The sequence below is a fragment of the Chlamydotis macqueenii genome, chromosome 21, assembly GCF_036417535.1.
Source record: "Chlamydotis macqueenii isolate bChlMac1 chromosome 21, bChlMac1.mat, whole genome shotgun sequence".
Lineage (NCBI taxonomy): Eukaryota > Metazoa > Chordata > Aves > Otidiformes > Otididae > Chlamydotis > Chlamydotis macqueenii.
Window position 1 is genome coordinate 7286782 of NC_141576.1, and position 19447 is coordinate 7306228.

Genomic DNA, 19447 nt, shown 5'->3' on the forward strand with positions numbered 1-19447 from the left:
CGTGCGCGGCCACGGTGCGGCTCGTGCGCGGCCACGGTCCGGCTTGTGCGCAGCAGTGCGCTGGCGCGGGCGAGGGCACGGCGTGAAGGCTCAGCCCGGTGCACAGCAGGCACGGAGCAAAGTGCAGCCGAGGTACAACCCGGTGCCATGCAGGGGACGTCCCGGGACACCGCGGGGCATGGACCGGTGCAACGCAGGGGCAGCAGCGCCCGGGCCGTGTCCCGCCCGGCAGCGGGGCAGGACCCTTCCCCGGGATCCGTCTGCTGCAGCCGCAGGAGATAAAGCAGGATCGCTTTTATTTCGCTGGGGCGCAGGCGGTCATGCCCAGCCCGGCGCTGGTCGGGAAATGTAACGCATTCGTTTCTCACTGTGCATTATTAAATGAAAAGTACAATCAGCAAACAGTATTACTCTGGAGACAGAAAATCCTCCAGAAGTCCCCCAAAACCTCCTTTCCCTCTTCATCCCCGCCAAACAGAATAAAAGCAAAGCGAACGAACCGGGGCGGAACGAGCAAAGACGTGCTCGGCATTATTCGGGAGCGGTTTCTGTACCAACAGGCCCGAGCTTGAGCCGTGCATCAAACCCTTCTCTGCCTGCAAACTTCCCCTTCGACTAAAGCGACAGCTGGACACCTTTTTTTTCTAAGATAAAGGGAATTTCTACGATTTTGATTTCGTTGTTTCCCCAGGGCGAGGTAGGGCTGGCATCTGCGAATCAGCGCTGAATCAGAAGATGAGCGAGCAGAACGGGTAACCGAATGCTATAAACTTCAATTTCCTGCCGCATCGTCCCCAAAAAGCTGCTCACACTCCAGGGAAATTGGGGAAGACCGTCCTCCCCCCACCGCCGAAGGGCTCCTCACAGCTTCCTCAGGTCCTCGGGGCCGAAGGAGAGCGGCAGCAGCTCCTCCAGCCTCTTGACGATGTAGGTGCCATCCGCTTTGGTCAGGTAGACGTCCCAGTCCGTGCCGAACTGGAGGAGAAGGAGAAATGCATGATGCAAAACCTGCGCTTCTTCCTTAAATCACTCAAACAATCCTTTTTTTAGGATTTTTTAGGGGAGTGGCCCCCGCTATTGCATGTATTTTGGGGTGGCTTTTCAGCATCACCTGTCCTGGGGGCGTATTTTGGGCTCAGATCTTGTGGTTTTGCCCCCCGCCCCAGGGTGAGAATCTGGCCTTCGAGCCGGGCCCCGCGATCTGTTAAACATTAACCGCCCCAAAAACGGGCTGGTGGGTGCCAGGGTGCCCTGGGTCTGGGAACGGGGCGAGATGTGGGGGGGTTGCAACCCCTGCCTTTGCACCTCGAGGTGTTTTTGGGAGGGAGACGCCGGGGGTCGGGAGACGCCGGGGGTCGGGAGACGCCGGGACGCGAGCCCTCACCTCTCTCATCACTTGTCTGCAGGCGCCGCAGGGCACAATGAAGCTGTCCCCCATGTTGCTGCCAAAGGAGAAGGGCACAGAGCTCAGTCCCGTGGTGGGGGACACCCGCAGAAGACCTTCACACACCAACTACAGAGCCACAGCAGAATATTCCCGCCTGATTCCTCAAAAAAAACCATACAAAAACCTGCCTCCCTCCCCAAAATGCCCCATCTGCTGCAGCAGAAGCCGTCCCTGCGCCACATGGGGGGCTGTCCCGCCGGCCCCCCGTCCCGTCCCGTTGCTCGCCGTGCCCTTACCTGGTGACGGCCATGGCCCTGAAGCTGGTGTGCCCCTCAGAGATGGCTTTCTGGATGGCGGTGCGCTCGGCGCACACCCCCAGGCTGTAGCAGGCGTTCTCCACGTTGCACCCTGCGGGGAAGCCGCCCCCGGCACCCCCTCAGCCACCCCAAACTTCCCTCCAGATGATTTTTTTTTTTTTTTAATTTGCAAAGAAAAGCCATTTTCCACGCGCACCGCCCAATCCCGGACTCACGCAAACGCATTCCCCTATTTATTTCCCGTCTTTTTCCCATCCGCCGCGATCTTTGGCTCGCTCTGGGACAGCGGCTGCCAAGAGACAGCCGGGGAGGGGAAGGGACCAGCACCCCATGCCGACCCCGCTGCACCCCCCCTGCATGGCCAAAGGGTTGCGGGGGGACACCCCAAAAACCCAAGGAGGGGGGCTTGCACGGCCCCGGCTTACCGGAGAAGATCTCCCCACCGGCGGTGAGCACCGCGGCACCCACCGGGAAGCGGCTGTAGGGGCAATAGGCACAATTTTTGGCCTCCCAGCTGCGACGTAGCAAGAGCTGCAGACATTCGCCCTGGGGCTGGCTCGGGGGGTCCAGGTGCTGCCCGCCGCCCTCCATGCCCGCACCCGCCTGCCTTTCCTGCTGACGCTGCGGTTAAATATTTCCTCGCCTGGAAAATAGGCTGGCCGGCCCCACGGGATAATGCCTCGGCATGCAGCCGAACCCCGGGAAGCATCCCTGGGAGCAGCCCTGGCCCCCAAAGCATCGGCCTCAGGGGTTTCCGCGTCCCCTCCCCACCCGCTGCCTCATTTTTTCCAATTTTTCCTTTTTTTTTTTTTTAAAACTTCCTCTTTTCTCTGTCTCAGCAGAGTATTTTTCTGCCGCCGCCTTTGTGTTTTTTTTTTTTTTTCCTTCCCAGTTGAAAACTGGTTACGCGGCTCCATGGGAAAATGTCATAAAATCGCTCCTGGCAGGTGAGGGAACAGCAGCTCCTGATCAGTGAGATCAAAAGAAATACATTATTTTGACTGAAAATGAAAAAAATAAATTAAAAATCACATTTTTTTGAGCTGCCAGGCAGCGGGGAAATGTGGCTGACGAGAGAGGCAATAAAAGCCTCCAGTTTTGGGATGCCCTCGTGCCCAAATTCGGTTTGGCCGGTGCTTCCGTAGGAATCGGCCCACGTGGAGTGAAGGGCTCCCCAGATGCCGGGCAGATCAGCAAATTGCTCTTTAATTAAAGATTTTGCTTTTTTCCCCCCTTGCTGGAGGAGCTTAATGCCCCATTTTCTGGCCCCCGTGGATTTATCACCGGGATTTTTGTCTGGTTTTATGGATTCGGGGAGGATTTTGACCTTACCCACTGGTTTTGCCAGCAAATCTCGGCAGTGGGTCGCTGCTGACAAGGCTGGGACGTGGTGCCCGAATTGGCAGCAGCCTCTGCTGTGGTATAAATGGCAGGAGCTGAGAACGGAGCGCAGGGCAGCGAGAGGACCACAGGCACACTGAGAAATCAAAGCCAGGACACTGAGATCAGTATTGTCCCCGGGGATAACTGCGTGACCCACCTTCCTTGTGCTGTGCAGGTGTTTGTTCACTCTGGAACCTAATGATGGCAGTCAGCTACTTGCAAGGACATCCAGTCAAGGCAGCAGGGAGCTGGAGGAGGGATTGGCAGCCCTGAAGCAGCTCAGAGCCCTTTTTTTCACCTTTCAAAGTGCCAATCCCAGTTGTTTTCCCATCTAAATTGAGCTGCTGATGCTCCTGTACCCCTCACCCTGTTATGCAGCAGTGTTTTCTCTCCCCCCAGAACCTGAGAGAGAAGAGAAAAACCAGCCCCAGGGCAGCTGGTGGGAGGCAGCGCAGTGGCAGACCGGAGCAGGTGGATCCCCCTCCCAAATAATTTGCGATCGAGACGTAGGCACGTTTTTGGGCAGGGTTTAAACCTGCCCTGTTGGTACGAACACCTGCACTGGTTTTGGCTGGGGCAGAGCTGATTTTCTTCATAGCGGCTGGAACGGGGCTGTGTTTTGGATTTGTGCTGGAAACAGCGTTGATGGCACAGGGATGTTTGAGTTATCGCTGAGCGGTGCTGACACACAGTCAGGGCCCTTTCTGCTCCTCACCCCACCCGCCAGCGCGTAGGCTGGGGGTGCACGAGAAGTTGGGAGGGGACACGGCCAGGACAGCTGACCCCAGCTACCAAAGGGATGTTCCTCTCTTTATCTCAGACCAGAACTTTTCTCGCTTTTACTCTTCCAATTCTCTCCTCCATCGCTGGGAGGGAGTGAGCGAGCGGTGGCAGGGTTCATTGCACTGTTAAACCACCTCCCTGAAACCATCCTCACTCCAGGAGCACACCGCACACCCCGAGCCGCAGCAGAAAAGCCAAAACCCACGCATTTTTTTATTATTTTGGCTGCAAAAACCTAGGAGGCTGCGAGGCCGCGGTGCTGCCTGCCTGTGAAGCAGCTATTTTGAGGTTGCAGTTGCTTCGTTCAAACCACAGAAAAGCTGGGAAGCTGCTGGGAAATGGCTTCCTGCTCCCTGCAACACCCCGCTCGGGGTTTCCTCCCGAAATGGACTAAAACTGGGGGCACACGTTGTTATTGTACCCCTTTGTTCTCCCCATTTTTAAATCCTGAAACCGTCAGAGCACCTTTGTGGGTCCCTGAGCCCGGCGGTCTCCCGACAGAATCTGCAAAAAGCCCCAGGTGGTGAAAAAAAAAAAAAGGTGGAAATTAGGATTTGGGCCAAAGGAGCTGAATCTTGAACAGCCTCAGATTCCACTGCAAGGCTGACATCTTCCAGACACCCCGGAGCACCCCCCCCCGATTCCCCCCAGACTGAATTTTCCCCGCAGAGAAGCCGTCCCGGGGCCTCAGCCAGAGTTAACAGCAACAAGTTAAAAGCCAAAAGCTCAGCCCAAGAGGCGGGGACCTGGCTGGTTTGGAAGTAACAGGGGAAAAATGGGGTTTCTGGAGAAAAAAATGCCAGCAAACTTGCAGGATCTGCAAACCCCGGCGCACCCCCTCATGCAACACTCAGATTTGGGGGAAAAAAAACCCTCCTTTTTTCATGCAGGGGTCAGGAGCTGACATCCCACCCTCCCCAAAACCATCCCCCCGCATCCTGCCCTGATTTCCCCCCCCCCCAGGTGGGGTTTGGCGTGGGGGGGTCCGGATGCTGCAGGAGGGGTGGGTGTCTTTATTTTCCCAGCATCTTTATTTCTCTGCCCAAGCGTGAACCGAGCGCGCATCCGAGCGGCGTCGCGGGGAGGTGGAGCAGCCCACGGAGAGCTGCGTCCTCGCAGCCGCCGTCGATCCCGCAGCAAGCGCAGGCGGCAGCCGGAGAGCGGCTGCTCCTTGGCCAAGCGACTCTGCAGCATCCTCCGTGGGCACCGGATACGGCAGCTGCATCCCACCGCACCGGGGTAGGGCATCCCCCCTGGGTGGGGAGGGGGGTGCGGGGGCACCCCCCAGCCAGATTTGGGGGTTCAGGGCCGGCGGAGGTGGGCGTCCCTCTGCTCGCAAAGGGGGTCGGCGGGGGCCGGGATTAGCGGAGGCGTGCGGAGATGCTGCCCTGGCGCCGGAGCAAGTTCGTGCTGGTGGAAAATGAACGTAAGTGCAAAGGCAAGAGCCTGGGGCCGGGGCTGAGCTACGCCGCGTTACTGGCCGGCTTCCTCCGCTCCTGCCCGGACCTCCTGCCCGACTGCCCGCTCGAGCGGCTGGGCAGCGTTTTCCGTGGCAAACGCCAGAAAGTGGAGCTGAATAAGGAGGACCCGACGTACACGGTGCGGTACCTGGGCAACGCCGTCACCCTGCACGCCAAGGGCGAGGGCTGCACGGAGGAGGCCGTGGGCAAGATCTGGGCTAAGAGCGACGCGGGGGCCAGCGGAGCCAAGATGAAGCTGACGTTGGGACCCCAAGGCATCCGTATGACCCCCTGCGAGAAGGGAGCCCGCCGGCCGGGCCACGCGTACCTCCTGCACCGCATCACCTACTGCACCGCTGACCACCGGCACCCCAAAGTCTTCGCCTGGGTTTACCGGCACCAGGTGAAGAACAAGGCGGTGGTGCTGCGTTGCCACGCCGTCCTGGTGTCCAAAGCCGACAAGGCGCGCGCCATGGCCCTGCTCCTCTACCAGACCTCCGCCTCCGCCTTCAACGAGTTCAAGCGCCTCAAGAGACAGAACGATTTCCGTCACGTCCAGCAGCAGCTCCTGGGCGACGCCATTGTCCCCCTGGTGCCTCTCCGCAAGCTGCTCAACGCCAAATGTCCCTACCGCCCGCCTGCCGAGAGGGCCCGCTGCGCCCCTCGCCTCAGCTCCATCCTGGAGGAGGAGGAGGAGGAGGCCTTCGGCACCGGGGCACCCCGGGGGGACGGCGGTCCCGCTGCTGTGCTGCGGCTGGCCAGGGAGATGCGGGGGTGCAGCCTGCGCGGCCCCCGGCCCCCGGCATGCTGAGCAGCAGCAGCGGGTCGCCCCGATTTGGGGATGAGGTGCCCTCCCTGCACCCCAAGGTGAAGCTGGACCCTCCTCTGGGACAAATCTGGACAAGACAGTGGCTTCATTTGCAAGGAAGACCCCCTGGGGGGGGTGTGTTTGCACACCCTGGCCCCCCGCACACAAACCCGCTCTCGTGCCTCTTCCGTGTCGGCCGTAATAAAGTCAGTCTGTGTTTTCTGCGGTGCAGCGGCGCCTGTGTCTCGCCCAGACCCAGCCCTGGCAAATGGGAGAGGAAGAGTTAAGCTCAGTGCCGCAGTTTGGGGGGGTTTATACCGAATTTAGCCCTGGCAGGGGAGGCCAAGCTGGGGGCGGGGGGCTGCGGGGTCCTGCGCGCCCACTCTGCAGCACCAAGGGCTGGCGAGAGCCGCAACGCGTAGTCATGGCAACTCGGATTTTTTAAATATAGAGCTGGGGGGGGGGGGGGGGCGGAACAAGGCTGCCTGCGCCCGGGAAGCTGCAGTGGGGGTTTGGCCCCTTGGAGCCCCAGCAGAGAGTGGGGCTTGCCTGCCACCCCCACCACCCACCCCAAAAGCAGCACCCAGGCCCTGATTATCAATAATTTACCAAATCTACTGGTTTTGTCCACTCTTTTTGCTGCTTTCCCAGGGTACACAACAGCCAGGGGACAGACGGGGGAGCAGGGTCTTGTCCCCCCCCCCCGGCACAGAGCTGGCGAGGCCCCTCCAGCCTGGCCGTGGCCCTGCATGGGGTGCGGGAGAAGGACCCTGCAAAAAGGGGCTGGGGGCTGCACCATGTCCTCGCAGTGGGGCTGGGGGGGACACCCCTTGGGGGAGGCGGGGACTGCTGCCCCACACCCTGGTGAGGGGCTGTATGCACTACCCCCCAAGGGACTATAGGGCAGGGGTTTGGGCAGATCCCCCCCAGGTTCCAGCCCAGGGGGGACAGGCTTTGGCCTGACACCCCCCTCAAGCTTTGCAGGGGGCTGGGATTTGGGCTGCCCCCCCACCGAGGCCTTGGGGGGGGAAGCACAGGGGATGCTCCCCCCGAGGCCCTGGGGGTGTTGGCATTTGGGCCCCGCTGCCGCAATGCCAGGGGTGGCGGGGGTTTGGGCTAAGCCCCCTCCAAGGCCTTGGGGGGCCGCGGTTTAGCCTCCCCACCCAAGACCCCGGCGGCGGGGCTGGGACCTGTCTTGCCCACTCTCCCTTGCCCCCCCACCAAAAAAAAGGCCCCGGGGCTGGGATTTACCCCCGCTAAAATCCTGTGGGGCCGGGATCTGGCCCGCCTTCCCCTCTAAGGCCCAGCGGGGCTGGGATTTGGGGACCCCCGCGCCCCCCCAACAAGGCCTTGGGCTGGGGGGCGCTCAGGGCCCGGGTTGGGCGCCCTGCACGAGCGCGTCTCTATGGTGCGCTGCCGCCCGCTAGAGCGTCGCGGCTGACGTCATCACCCGGCGCCGCCGCCGGTTGCCGCGGTAACAGCGGCGATGGAGGGCGGCGGGCGGCCCTCGGCCGCGCAGGCCGCGCTGCTGGCCGCCAGCACCGCCCTCACCGCGCTCCTCTACTCCGTCTACCGGCAGAAGGCCCGCGTCGCCCGCGGCCTCGAGGTGGGTGCGATGGGGACGCGTAGGGGCCCGGGGTCCGGACCGCGGCCTGGTCTCGTCGGTTGAGCCGCGGTCTCCGTCTTTGGTTTTGGTTTTGCTTTTTCCTTTCACCCCCGCAGGGCGCCAGGAAGGTCCGGTTGGACGGGGACCTGCGGGCGGTGCTGCTGGAAGCGCCGGGGCGCTGTGTCCCCTACGCGGTCATCGAAGGTAGGGGCGAGGCCCGAAGAGGGGGGCGATGGGGCCTCATCCTCACCCCAACCGCCCCCTCCCCGGGCGGCCTCCATCCCCGGCCCCGCCGTTCTGCTCCCATTGCCTCCTCTCCCCGCTCTCAGGTGGCCACTGGCGATCCTGATGGCACAAAACACGAGCTCTTGCCTCTTTAACTCCCCGTCTTGTGCAAAACACGAGCTCTCGGCTCTTCTGCCCCACCATCTTGTTCAGAGGCTGCCCGTACTCGCTGTACACAGTAAGGAACTGAGCAGAAAACTAACGAGCGCCTCACACGCGTGCATGCGCTTCGGGTTTGTCTCTCAGGCGTGGTGCGGTCTGTCAAGGAGACCCTGAGCAGCCAGTTTGTGGAGAACTGCAAGGGCGTCGTTCAGCGGCTGACGCTGCAGGAGCACAAGATGGTGTGGAACCGAACAACCCACCTCTGGTAGGTGCCTGGCACCCACAAACGTCCATCTTTCAGACCGGCTGAGGTGCCCTAGGAGGACCTGATGTGCTAAAGTGACGTCAGGCCTGGCCAGAGCGACCAAAGTGCCCCAGACCTGGACCCCACGGCGCACTGTGGTCTGTTACAGCCGCCAAAATGGGGAGCGTTTGGCTGTTATCAAGGCTGTAGCCAGTCAGAGTTCGTATAGGGGCAGTGAGTGATGAGCACGTCGGGTAACCCATGGTGGCCAGAGCATTGATCAGCAGCCCCACGTTGCTGTTACAGAGGTGGCCGCAGGACAGTATTTCCCAAGCAAAACACCGCCTTCAAAACAGCAATTCTGTTGGGTTTGGGCAATACCCGCGCCCGGGGGACCTGAGGAAGGTCCTGAGAGCAGCTGGGCCTACAAGAGCATGGCGACGCTCTTTGAGCCTCGGCTAATTAAATAACGCTTATCAAATTTGCGTGACAGGCAGCGCATTTCCTCCCAGGGCGGTGTCTGCGGCCACGGGGAGCTGAGGGGGAGTTAGGGGGCCGGAGCGCTGTCCCAGGGAGGGTGGAATCCCACGCTGCTTCCACGAGGAACTGCGGAAGCGTTGTGGTGAGGGCGGAGGGGCTCCTGCACACGGTGCCACGAGGGGAAAGGCGCCGCTCTCTAGTGAGTCCCGTCCAAATACACTTTACTCAGGGCAGGGGGCAGTCCCCAAAATCGGCGGTGTTTCCCTGCTGGCCCCGAGGGAAGCGCTGATGCTCGCGTTTCCTTTATCCCCTTCTCCTTCTCCAGGAACGACTACGAGAAGATCATCCACCAGAGAACCAACACCACCCCCTTTGACCTGGTCCCTCCGGAGGAAGACGTTGGCGTCGCCGTCAGGGTGATGAAGCCGCTGGACGCCGCCGAGCTCAGCCTGGAGACGGTGTACGAGAAATTCCATCCCTCCGTCCAGTCCTTCACTGACGTCATCGGCCACTACATCAGCGGAGAGCGCCCGAAGGGCATTCAGGAGACGGAGCAGATGCTGAAGGTGGGCACGGCGCTGACGGGAGTGGGCGAGCTGGTCCTGGATAACGCCACCATCAAGCTGCAGCCCCCGAAGCAGGGCATGCCCTACTACCTGAGCAGCCTGGATTTCCACACCTTGCTGCAAAAACAAGAATCCAACGTCCGGTTTTGGAAAATCCTGACCGTCGTTTTTGGTTTTGCCACCTGCGCTGTCCTCTTCTTCATCCTACGGAAGCAATACCGGCATCACCGAGAGAGGCAGCACCTCCGACAAATGCAGGATGAATTCCGGCAGGCCCAGGAGCGCCTGCTGCGCGAAATGAACGCGGAAGGCGGAGAGATGCTCAAAAACGCCTGCGTCATCTGCTTGAGCGACACCAAATCCTGTGTCTTCCTGGAGTGCGGCCACGTTTGCTCTTGCAACAACTGCTACCGGGCTCTCCCCGAGCCCAAGCGCTGCCCGATCTGCCGGCAGCCCATCTCCAGGGTGGTGCCTTTGTACAACAGTTAAATTTCTGCGGCGCGGGGCGGGAGCTTTTTTGGCGTTAAAGCCGCCTGTCGCAAAGGGGTTTTCTCTCCTCGCTGCTTGGGCGCTTGATTTTTGGGGAAAGGGAGGGAGCTGCAGCGAGCGGGGTGCTTTGACCAAGGCGACGGTCCAGCTGATCAGGGCTTCACGTTGCGCTCCGGGGATTTTCGGAGGCGGGGACGAGGAGCCCCTCGCAAAGGGCGCGGCGCCCAGCCCGGAGAAGCAGTTTCAAGCTCTTCTGTTAAGAGTCAGACTCTCGGGGTTTGCGTCGTGGGTTACTGAAATAACCGGCTCACAAAAACGTTGTGGGGGAAAAAAAAAGAGAAGGATGTTTTACGGCTTCTTGGAGGCTGCAGAATTCGGGTGATGCTGCCACCTGGCTCGGAGAACGACAGCGCGGGGGGGTTTTGTGCGAACACAAGTGATTTTGTGATCATCCGCGAAATGGGTTTGCGACGGTGCCGCGCCAGGGCGCCCGAACGGAAACGCTGTGGCTGATTTCTGCACTTGGCTTGAGCTGGGGTAGAGAAGGGGATGTGAGGTAATAAAACAGGACGAAAAGTGCCGTTGTCTCAGATCATTACGCGACCCCGCCGGGATCTGCGGCCCCTCTGTGCTCCCAGCGCTGTGCAGGCTCCGCTGGTAAACACCGGAGGAACCTAAACCACTGCCTCGGGCGGAGGCTGGGGTCAGGCGAGTGGGATCCTGCCCCTGTGCCCTCAGTCCGGCACCGGTCAGGACGGACGCCGCTCTGCTTGTTGGTAATGCCAGCAACACCGAAACCCCAAACTTTCACCCAGAAAAGGAAAATTCCCTTCCCTGACTCCCCTGTTTTGCTGTAAATCACATATGGTGACTGCACCCGAGAGGGTTAACGAACCCGAGGTGACTCTTCAATTAACTTTTTTTTTTTTTTCAATAACAGAAACCTGGGGGGCAGGGGAGCCCCTGTTTTGGGAGCCTGGAGCAGAAACAGCTGAAAACCCCGGGGCTGAGGCAGCCCCCGGGATTTGGGGGAAGACCCCGCTCTCTGTCTGATGCCTGCGGGCAGGCAGAGCCGCTCACATCCCCCCTCAGGGGTCCCCGTGCCCCTGCACCTTTAAAAAGAAATATTTTTCCATCGGCTGCCAGGAAAACGTGGTGAATTTAACCAGGAAAGGGGTTATTTCCTTGTTAAACGTTAACCAGACTGGCCACGCAGCGTGTCCGAAGGCCGCTTCGGTTCCGTGGTGCAAGCCCACCGGCTTTAATTTCCTGGCCGGCCCGGGGAGCGGGGTTTTGGGCAGCCCCAGCGCCGGGAAGGGCCGCATCCAGCCCGCCGGCTGTAGATGGCGGTGGCTGCCTGCCGGCGGGAAAGGCCGGAATCCCCGTCAGAAAAGCTGTCCTTGCTGGCGGAGGCGTCCCTCCTCTCCCTGCGGTTATCGCCCTGCCTTGCCCTTCGCTCCCTTCTGCCGCTGCCAGAAAAGAAAATCTCCTTTGATCAGCGGCTCAAAGTGCATCGTGCAGGGGAAAAAAAAAAAAAAAAAAAATTACAAAACACAAAACCCGCGAGACTTTCCCTGAGGGATCGGCTCTGCCAAACCACGCACCAATCCGTCTTCCCAAGAGCGTGGATTTAAGATCCAGACTGGCTGAGACCCTGACTCCTTTTCTCAAAAGCCATTCTCCGCTGTAAAAATCATATTTAGAGCCTTTTTTTTTTTTTTTTTGGCCGTTACTGCCTATCGCTCCCTGTGCCACATCAAGGCCTTGCCTTTCCCTCCCCAGCTGCGGTTTCCTGGGGACCAACCACCCCAAAAAGCCTCGACCCCCTCGACGGGGACGGCGCGGAGCTCACCCCACCTCGGGCACACGGGTGCGGGATGCGGCCTCGAGCCTCGGTGTTTTCCCCAGGGAGCGGAGCTGTCACGTGAAGCCTAAAAATACGCTTTTTGGGGGGGGGGGTGGGCTGTGCTTTCTGCGTTACCTTTCGCCTCCTGTTTTCAAGCTTTCCCCCGCGATATCTCGGGCGTAGACGCAACCTTATGTAAGGAGCTGACAGCTCGGGGGTGTGCGGGGGCTTGTGCGGCTGCGGGAGCTGAGGATTTTGGCAAATGTGGGGTTTGGGGATGGGAGCAGCCCCGGGACAGGGTGCCCTGTTCTCCCCGTGCTCCCGGCCCCCAAAACAAGCCAGGCTCCCACTTCCAGAGAAATCTGCTGGCGGAGATGTTGTAACCCCTTGTGCAAAGGGGTTATTTTGCTGCTGTTCCCCCCGCCCGCCGACTCCGCTTTGCAGGGGATGCACGAGGAATGCCCAAACCCCCCAACGTAGCTGCGGTCTTCCCCAAAACGACAGCCCCAGCCTTCCTGTTGCCCCTCGGCCAGGCCGGCTCGCTTTGCCGGGCAATAACCCCACCGACCCGCGCTGCTGCAGGAACGCTGCGGGGAAAACCCCACGGAAAGCTCACAACAACCCAAAAGCGCTCCGGCAGCCCCCCGGGAAAGGCTCGTGTGCGGACACGTCCCGGGCACCGACAGCCAAGAGCGCCCAGACCCCCTCCCCACGCTGCAGCCCCTCACGAGGCGCCGGAGGCCCTGCAGTTGCTCATTTCTGCTGGGGGGGACGTGGGGCTGAGCCCACACTCTCTGAGGACAGGCGCTGGGCTCCCCAGGGATGCTGTGGGGCAGCTCTGAGCTCCTCAGAAGCAGCGATGGGGCAGCCTGGGCTCTCCGGGGGTTGCTGTAGGGCAGCTCCAGGCTCCCCAGGGATACTGTGGGGCACCTCGGGGAGGCTATGGGGCAGCTCTGGGCTCCCCAGAAGTGCCTGTGGGGCAGCCTGGCTCCCCAGGGACGCTGTGGGGCAATGCTGGGCTCCCCAGGAGTGGCCATGGGGCAGCTCTGGAGTCCCCAGGGATGCTGTGGGGCAACTGTGAGCTCCCCAGTGATGCTGTGGGGCAACCTAGACTCACCAATGGTTGCCGTAGGGCAGCTCCGGGCTCCCCGGGGATGCTGTGGGGCCGTTCCACGCCAAGCAGGGATGCTGTGGGGTAGCTCTGAGCTCCCCAGGAGTGCCTGTGGGGCAACCTGGCTCCCCAAGGATGCTGCGGGGCAGCTGCGGTCTCCCCAGAGATGCTGTGGGGTAGCTCTGTGCCTCCCCACGGACACCACGGGGTACCCCGGGGGCGCCGCGGGACACCGAAGCAGCGGCTGTGGGGCAGCCCCGGGGATCCCCGCGGTGCGTGGGGCAGCCCCCCCCCCCCCCCAACTCCCCCGAGGCGGGGCGGTACCGGTACCGGAGGCCGCACCGCGCCCGCCCCGTCCCCGCCCCCCGCTCCTCTATCGCCGCCGCCGCCGGAGCCGCCGCCGCAGCCGCGGAGCCTCCAGCAAGCAGCGGGGCCGGGCCGGGATGTGACGGGGCGGCCGCCCCCCCCCCCGTCCCCTTCCCCTCCCCGCCCTGCGCCGCTGCCCCGGGCCCGCGGGCCCCGCGCCCCGGGAGGCTGTCGGGGGGCGGCGGCGGCGGCGGGTCCCCCCCCGCCGCCCCCATGTCGGAGGGGCCGCCCTACGGCGAGGGGCAGCTGGCGGGGGACGCGGCCGTGGGGCAGCTGCCCTTCCCCGTTCGCCTCCGCGGCCCCGACGGGCTCCTCGCCGGGGGGCAGGGCAAGCGGCCCCCCAAACTGGGGCAGATCGGCCGCAGCAAGAGAGGTGGGTGCCGGCGGGGATGGGATGGGGGGCGGAGGGGGTCACCGGGACCTTCCCGGGACGCAAGGAGCATCCCCGGGGATGGGGCGCGGCGCATCGGGTACCGCGAGGGAGGTCGGGCATCGCATCCCGGGGATCTTCCCTGGGGATGGGGCACCGGGACCTTCCCGGGATGCAGGGAACCGGGATACAGGGAGCATCCCTGGGCATGGGGCACGCTGCACCGGGTATCCTCAGGGATTTCGAGCATTGCATCCCAGGGACCTTCCCTGGGGATGCGACACCAAGAACTGTCTCAGAATGCAGGGAGCATCCGCAGGGATAGGGCACGGTGCACCGAGTATCCAGTGGAATGCTGAGCATCACGTCCCAGGGACCTTTCCCAGGGATGCAGGACACTGGGGAGCATTCCCAGGGATAGGGCATGGTGCACCGGCTTCCCTGTGGGATGTCAAGCATCCTGTCCCAGGGACCTTCCCTAGGGATGAGGCACCAAGAACCTTCCCGGTAAGCAGGGAGCATCGCTAGGGATGGGGCATGGTGCACTGGGTATCCTCAGGGATGTCTAGTATTGCATCCCAGGGACCTTCCCTGGGGATGTGGCACCAAGAACTGTCTCAGAATGCAGGGAGCATCCCCAGGGGTAGGGCACAGTGCACTGGGTATCCTCAGGGATGCCGAGCATCCTGTCCCAGGGACCTTCCCCAGGGATGCAGGACATTGGGAGTGTCCCCAAGGACAGGGCATGGGGCACCAGGTATCCCACAGGATGCTGGGCATGCTATCCTCAGGACTTTCCCCAGGGATGGGGCACTGAGAACCTTCCCAGGATGCAGGGAGCGTCCCTGGGGATGGGGCACAGTGCACCAAGTATCCAGTGGGATGTTCAGCATCCTGCCCTAGGGACTTTCACCAGGGATGCAGGACATTGGGAACATCCCCAGGGATGGGGCACAGGGCACTGGGTACCGCAAGGGAGGTCGGGCATCATGGCCCAGGGATCTTCCCCCGGGGGTGGGGCACCAAGGACGTTCCCAGGATGCAGAGAGCATCCCCAAGGACTTGGCACGGTGCACTGGGTATCCAGCGGGATATCGACCATCCTGTCCTAGGGACTTTCCCCAGGGATGCAGGACACTGGGAGCATCCTGAGGGATAGAGCACAGTGCACCGGGTACCCTGAGGGATGTCAAGCATCACATCCCAGGGATGGAGCACTGAGAACCTTCCCAGGATGCAGAGAGCATCCCCAGGGATGGGGCACGGTGCACTGAATACCTTGTGGGATGTCCAGCATCCTGTCCCAGGGACCTTTCCCAGGGATGCAGGACACTGGGACCATCCCCAAGGACTTGGCACAGTGCACCGGGTACCCTGAGGGATATTGGGCATCGCATCCTGGGGACCTTCCTTGGGGATAAGGCGCCACAGCCCTGGCGCTTTGCCGGGGTGTAGATATCCTCCCCAGGGACACAGACCCCCCCCCAAACCCACGCCAGGGTGCCCATCACGCTGGGGTGACCTTGGGTGAGGGGAACACGGCGGCAGTCTGTTCATCACGGTTGTATATTTTTTCCTGCTTTCCAGTGGTTATTGAAGATGATCGAATTGATGATGTGCTGCAAAATCTCTCAGAAAAGGCCCCTCCCGGTGTTTAAAGCCCCCCCGGGGATGCTCGGCTGAAGCTGGGGGGCCGGGGGGGTTCGGTTTACAAATAGCACAGGTTATCGGCAAAAAAAAAAAGAAGCCCCGCACCACCGCAGCGACCGCACCGAGCAAGCACCGGGAGAGCCGTCCCCGCCAGCCTGCCATCCCCACCACACAGCGGCACGGCCTGTCTTCCGGGAGGGACGCGGAGGGCAGGGCGGTGAGCGAGACAAAGCCCGACCACAAATTAAAAAAAAATAATAATAATAAATTTAAAAAAAAAAAATTGGAAAAAGAAATAATCCTCCGCTCCAAACCCCTCAGCCCAGCCCACCGACGCGAGGGATGAATGGAGGCGTCGTGGCTCCAAATTACTCGTGGTTTCTTTTCTGCGTCCGATGAACCTCGCGCCGACGCGAGACCGGGGGGTGAGAGGAACAGGGAGGGGGCAGCCCTGGGGTCTCCCCCCGGCCGCAGCCGCTCCTGGCGGGCACCTTGTTTACATTATTTAATCTTGCAAAAATGAACCCATGCACTTGGATGTACCACGCTATCCCCTTCCGTACGGTTTTTTTTTTTATGTTGATGTCTTTGGATGTTGGAAAATGATATAAAATAATATATATATATTTCATTTTAGTCACGTTTTGAGGTTCTCGAGGGGGAAAAAACCTAAACTTTTATAAAGGAAGGGCCTAGAGGAAGATTTGCTGGTTTATTTTTTAAAGCTTGTACTTCTCGGTTGCTGTGAGCACAGGGACAGATTTTCTATGTACGGGGGGTGGGGGGGACGCTCGGCTTTTCTAACGACCATGCAGTCTGTAGTGTGGGTGATCTTGGTTTTTTTTTTTGTTGTTTTTTTTTTTTTTTCTTATATTGTGGCAGTTTCCTCTCTTTAATAGACTGTATTAAATTATATATATATTAAAAAAATTAATCTAATGTAATCACAAGAGTGCCAAACACTTGGCAATGCTGGAGGGCAGCGATTTCACTCCCCGGGTGAAGCAGCACTCGGGGCTTTCTGCTCTTTCCAGGGCTCGGTTGATCTCTGGTGGGGTTTTCTTTGACTTCTCTTTTCTAATCTTTCTTTTTAACTATTCTTGCATGATGTGCATATGAGAGAAAAAAAAAAAAAGGCACCTCTTGCGTGAGGGCTTGGTTTCTTGTTTCTGTTTGCGACTGACAGACCTCACGGCAGGTTTTCTTTCCTCCTTTTCTTAAATATTGTGTATGTTGCACTTTTATCCACTACACAGGGCTATTTCTGCAGTGTCCAAATAAAAAGGAAAATGAAACAAAATGGAAAAAAAAAAGAAATTAAATAAATGCAGATCTGCCGTGCTTTCCCGCGTGCTGCCGTGAGCATCCCTCTCCGTCCGCCTAAATAATGCTTGGCACGGACCCCCCCGTGCCCTGAATAATTAATTATAATTAATATTTCTTTGTGGGATTTTTTTTGTTTGTTTGATGGGAAAATGCCTCTGGAGCACAAATTGCATAGGAAAATTCAGCACAAGATCCCAAAAGCAGCTGCTGGGGACAGGACCCTAAGAGGCATCTGTCCCCTTTGCTGCTGGGAAAGCCTGTGGAAAACAGGGATTTTTGTCCTCGAGTCATCTCCTTCCCCACCAAAACCCAAATCCCGGCCGATTCCCTGCGACCACTGTCATTCGTTGTTGCCATTAACCGCACCGGGAGGAAACGGGTCCCGGGGCGGGGATTTTATTGTGAATAAATTAATATATTGCAATAAAATCAGCATGCTGCCGAGCAGGGCTGGCTCTGCTCCCCACAGTGACGGCATGGGGGGGCAGACTGATTAATTTGGGGTGGGATGGGGCACCAGTGCTGCCCAAACACCCCCGTTTTCAGGGTGCCAAGGCTGTGGGAGTCTGCACAGCGCTCCCCTCCCCAGCACCTTTGCTCTGTATTTCTCTGCTTTTAACCCCCACAGCCTCTCACAGGCAAAGGATGGGATGGGCAGATTTGTTAAAATGCTCCCTTTAAAAAAAAAAAATTAAAAAAATTAAATCCCTAATTATTTTATTTTTTTTTTTTCCCCTCCCCTGGTGGGTTCAGCTCCAAGGTCACAGTCAGACTCAGTGGACGCCCCAGGATTTTCTATTCCGGGTGAACCAGTGCACCTGCAAAGTGCGAGATGGGCCCACGGGAGGGGTTTTGGTTTGGTTTTTTTTTTTCCCCCCGGAATCTAATGGGTTTTGCCCCAACCAGATCCAGGTGCGAGCCCAGGGCTATGGGGAGAGCAAACGGAGGAGCAGAGCATCCCGCATCCGCAGAGGAGGCGACGCTGGGCTGAACTCGGCCATTGGCATGCAGTTAATTAGATTTACCAAAAAGCTCTCGTTTTGCACAAAAACCTGATCTCTGGGTCTGCCAGAGCCAGTTGCTGACTTCCTCACATGCATTCAAAAACCATACACCATAAAAAAACCAACCAACCAACAAAAAAAAAAAACAAACCCAAAAATTGAGCACCCAAACCCAGATGCACCAGAGTGGGTGCTACAGGGATGGGGTCCATGTGCAGCCCCAGGACCTCCCCAAAAACCCCTCGATGCCTGGGCTGAACCAGAGAAAACCCGAGGGGGAAGGGAGGCTGAAAGAAGAGGAGATCCTGCTGAATTATCAACCGGCTCTTTCAGCTGCATCTTTCACGCAGAGCGCATCAATAATGGAGCAGGAGAGCCCTGGCGCGTGGCGCTGGCGGGGAGGACGCGGGATGGAGGGGCGAGGGTGGCGGGGTGGATGGGGAGGGTGGGGAGAAGAAACACATCCAAGAGCCTGAGCCAGGGATCCCCCAGCTGCGCAGCGCCGGGAAATGATATTTTGAAGGAGGATTTAAGGATTAAGCTGGCCACGGGGCAGGAATTTATTGCATACATTATTTAACAGATGGCCCAACACAGGCGGCACGGCTGCCTGCGGTCTCCCCGGTGACCTTGGCCGGGAGATGCCAGGCCTCAGTGCTCCGGTTACAGAGACCAGAGGAAAAAAATAAATTAAAAAAAAAAAAAATCCTCCCCTGGGGAGCCAGCACCCAGCAACTCCAGCGCCAAATCCCCATGGAAACTGCAAAAAAAAAAAAAAAAAAAAAAAACACAAACCAAAAACAAAACCCCACCTAACCCCAGCCCATATGGGCCGCTTGTTTTGGCAGTGGTGGGGAAAGAAAAAATAAAAATAAAGGAGCAGGTTTATTTACCAAAGGAAACCTGGCTTGTTTGGAAAAACCAGGGTGCTGGAGGGACGAGCGAGGCGCAACGAATTGCAAAATCCCACTCCTGTGCCCAAACGCACACTTCAATCCCAGTTCCCCAGGGATTTCGGCACCGGGGGAAGCGGCTCCAACACTCGCTCCCCCAGTAAAGCCAGTCAGGCCCCTTGTGCCCCAGAGCCGAGGGTGTGGGGGGGAAGGGGCGTGAGGGTGTATGTTTTTTACCCATCTCAAAAGCCGCTCATTTTCGACAGATTTTAATTCCCCAACTGCGGCATCGGCCCTTCGCGTGGTGTGAGCCTGCGCCGCGGGTGCCCGTTTTGGGGCCGCATCAGCACTCCCCGCCACTCATTTCGTGCATCCCCAGACTGGTTTGCAACAACCCCTGGAAAAACAGTCCCAAAAATTGATGTCAGTGGGTCACGGCCGGGGCAAAGCAGCAGGCAAACCCCCCAAAACACTTCCCCCAAAAGGACGCCTGTGCAGCAACCGCCCAAAATAATTTTTTTTTTTTTCTTTTTTTCCCCTCCAGCAGAACTAGGGCACGTTAAACTAGGCCAGCACTCCCCTGCAAAGTGACTTGTTTATGATGGGGGGAGCGAGGCGGGACAGCACGGGACAGGGGGATGCAGAGCAGCGGGTCCAGGGCTGGCATGCTCCATCCCGACCCCAAATGCCACGGTTTTGGGGAATAAAATTGGGTCAGTTTTTCCCCTTTTCTTGTTGAAAAAAAAAAAACCCACAAGTACTCAGAAGGGGGCAGTTTCAGCAACGTTTGGTGGGGAAGAGATGAAAGCGGTCATTTTAACAGCACCTTTTGATCTCTTCGCTCCAGTCTGCTGCCGTTTTCAACCGCGTGCCGTTAGCGTTTCCCATTACCAACATCAAATACGCTATAGCAAAATGGAAAATAAAAGGTGAAGGAAATTTTGCCCTGCAGAAAACTGCCTTTTTTTCCC

The 19447-nt window shown here is 59.2% G+C and overlaps 4 protein-coding genes across 4 annotated transcripts; 3 read left to right on the forward strand and 1 right to left on the reverse strand.

Moving 5' to 3' along the window:
- Nucleotides 1-279: 279 nt before the first annotated feature.
- Nucleotides 280-2566, reverse strand: CDA (cytidine deaminase). Its single transcript, XM_086764698.1, has 4 exons — nt 2130-2566; nt 1684-1795; nt 1385-1442; nt 280-975 (listed from the first exon to the last, which is right to left on the reverse strand). The coding sequence occupies exons 1-4, from the start codon at nt 2293-2295 to the stop codon at nt 862-864; spliced, it is 450 nt and encodes a 149-aa protein (XP_086620824.1). The 5' UTR covers nt 2296-2566; the 3' UTR covers nt 280-861.
- A 2312-nt stretch (nt 2567-4878) lies between these two features.
- FAM43B (family with sequence similarity 43 member B) lies at nt 4879-6360 on the forward strand. The gene has a single exon (XM_086764697.1). It carries the CDS (start codon nt 5251-5253, stop codon nt 6139-6141), a length of 891 nt encoding a protein of 296 aa, XP_086620823.1. The 5' UTR covers nt 4879-5250; the 3' UTR covers nt 6142-6360.
- A 1243-nt stretch (nt 6361-7603) lies between these two features.
- MUL1 (mitochondrial E3 ubiquitin protein ligase 1) lies at nt 7604-10490 on the forward strand. The gene is made up of 4 exons (XM_086764718.1): nt 7604-7744; nt 7861-7948; nt 8276-8396; nt 9181-10490. Exons 1-4 carry the CDS (start codon nt 7625-7627, stop codon nt 9908-9910), a joined length of 1059 nt encoding a protein of 352 aa, XP_086620844.1. The 5' UTR covers nt 7604-7624; the 3' UTR covers nt 9911-10490.
- Nucleotides 10491-13392: 2902 nt separating this feature from the next.
- Nucleotides 13393-16595, forward strand: CAMK2N1 (calcium/calmodulin dependent protein kinase II inhibitor 1). Its single transcript, XM_086764637.1, has 2 exons — nt 13393-13606; nt 15191-16595. Exons 1-2 carry the CDS (start codon nt 13447-13449, stop codon nt 15259-15261), a joined length of 231 nt encoding a protein of 76 aa, XP_086620763.1. The 5' UTR covers nt 13393-13446; the 3' UTR covers nt 15262-16595.
- The last annotated feature ends 2852 nt before the right edge of the window (nt 16596-19447 follow it).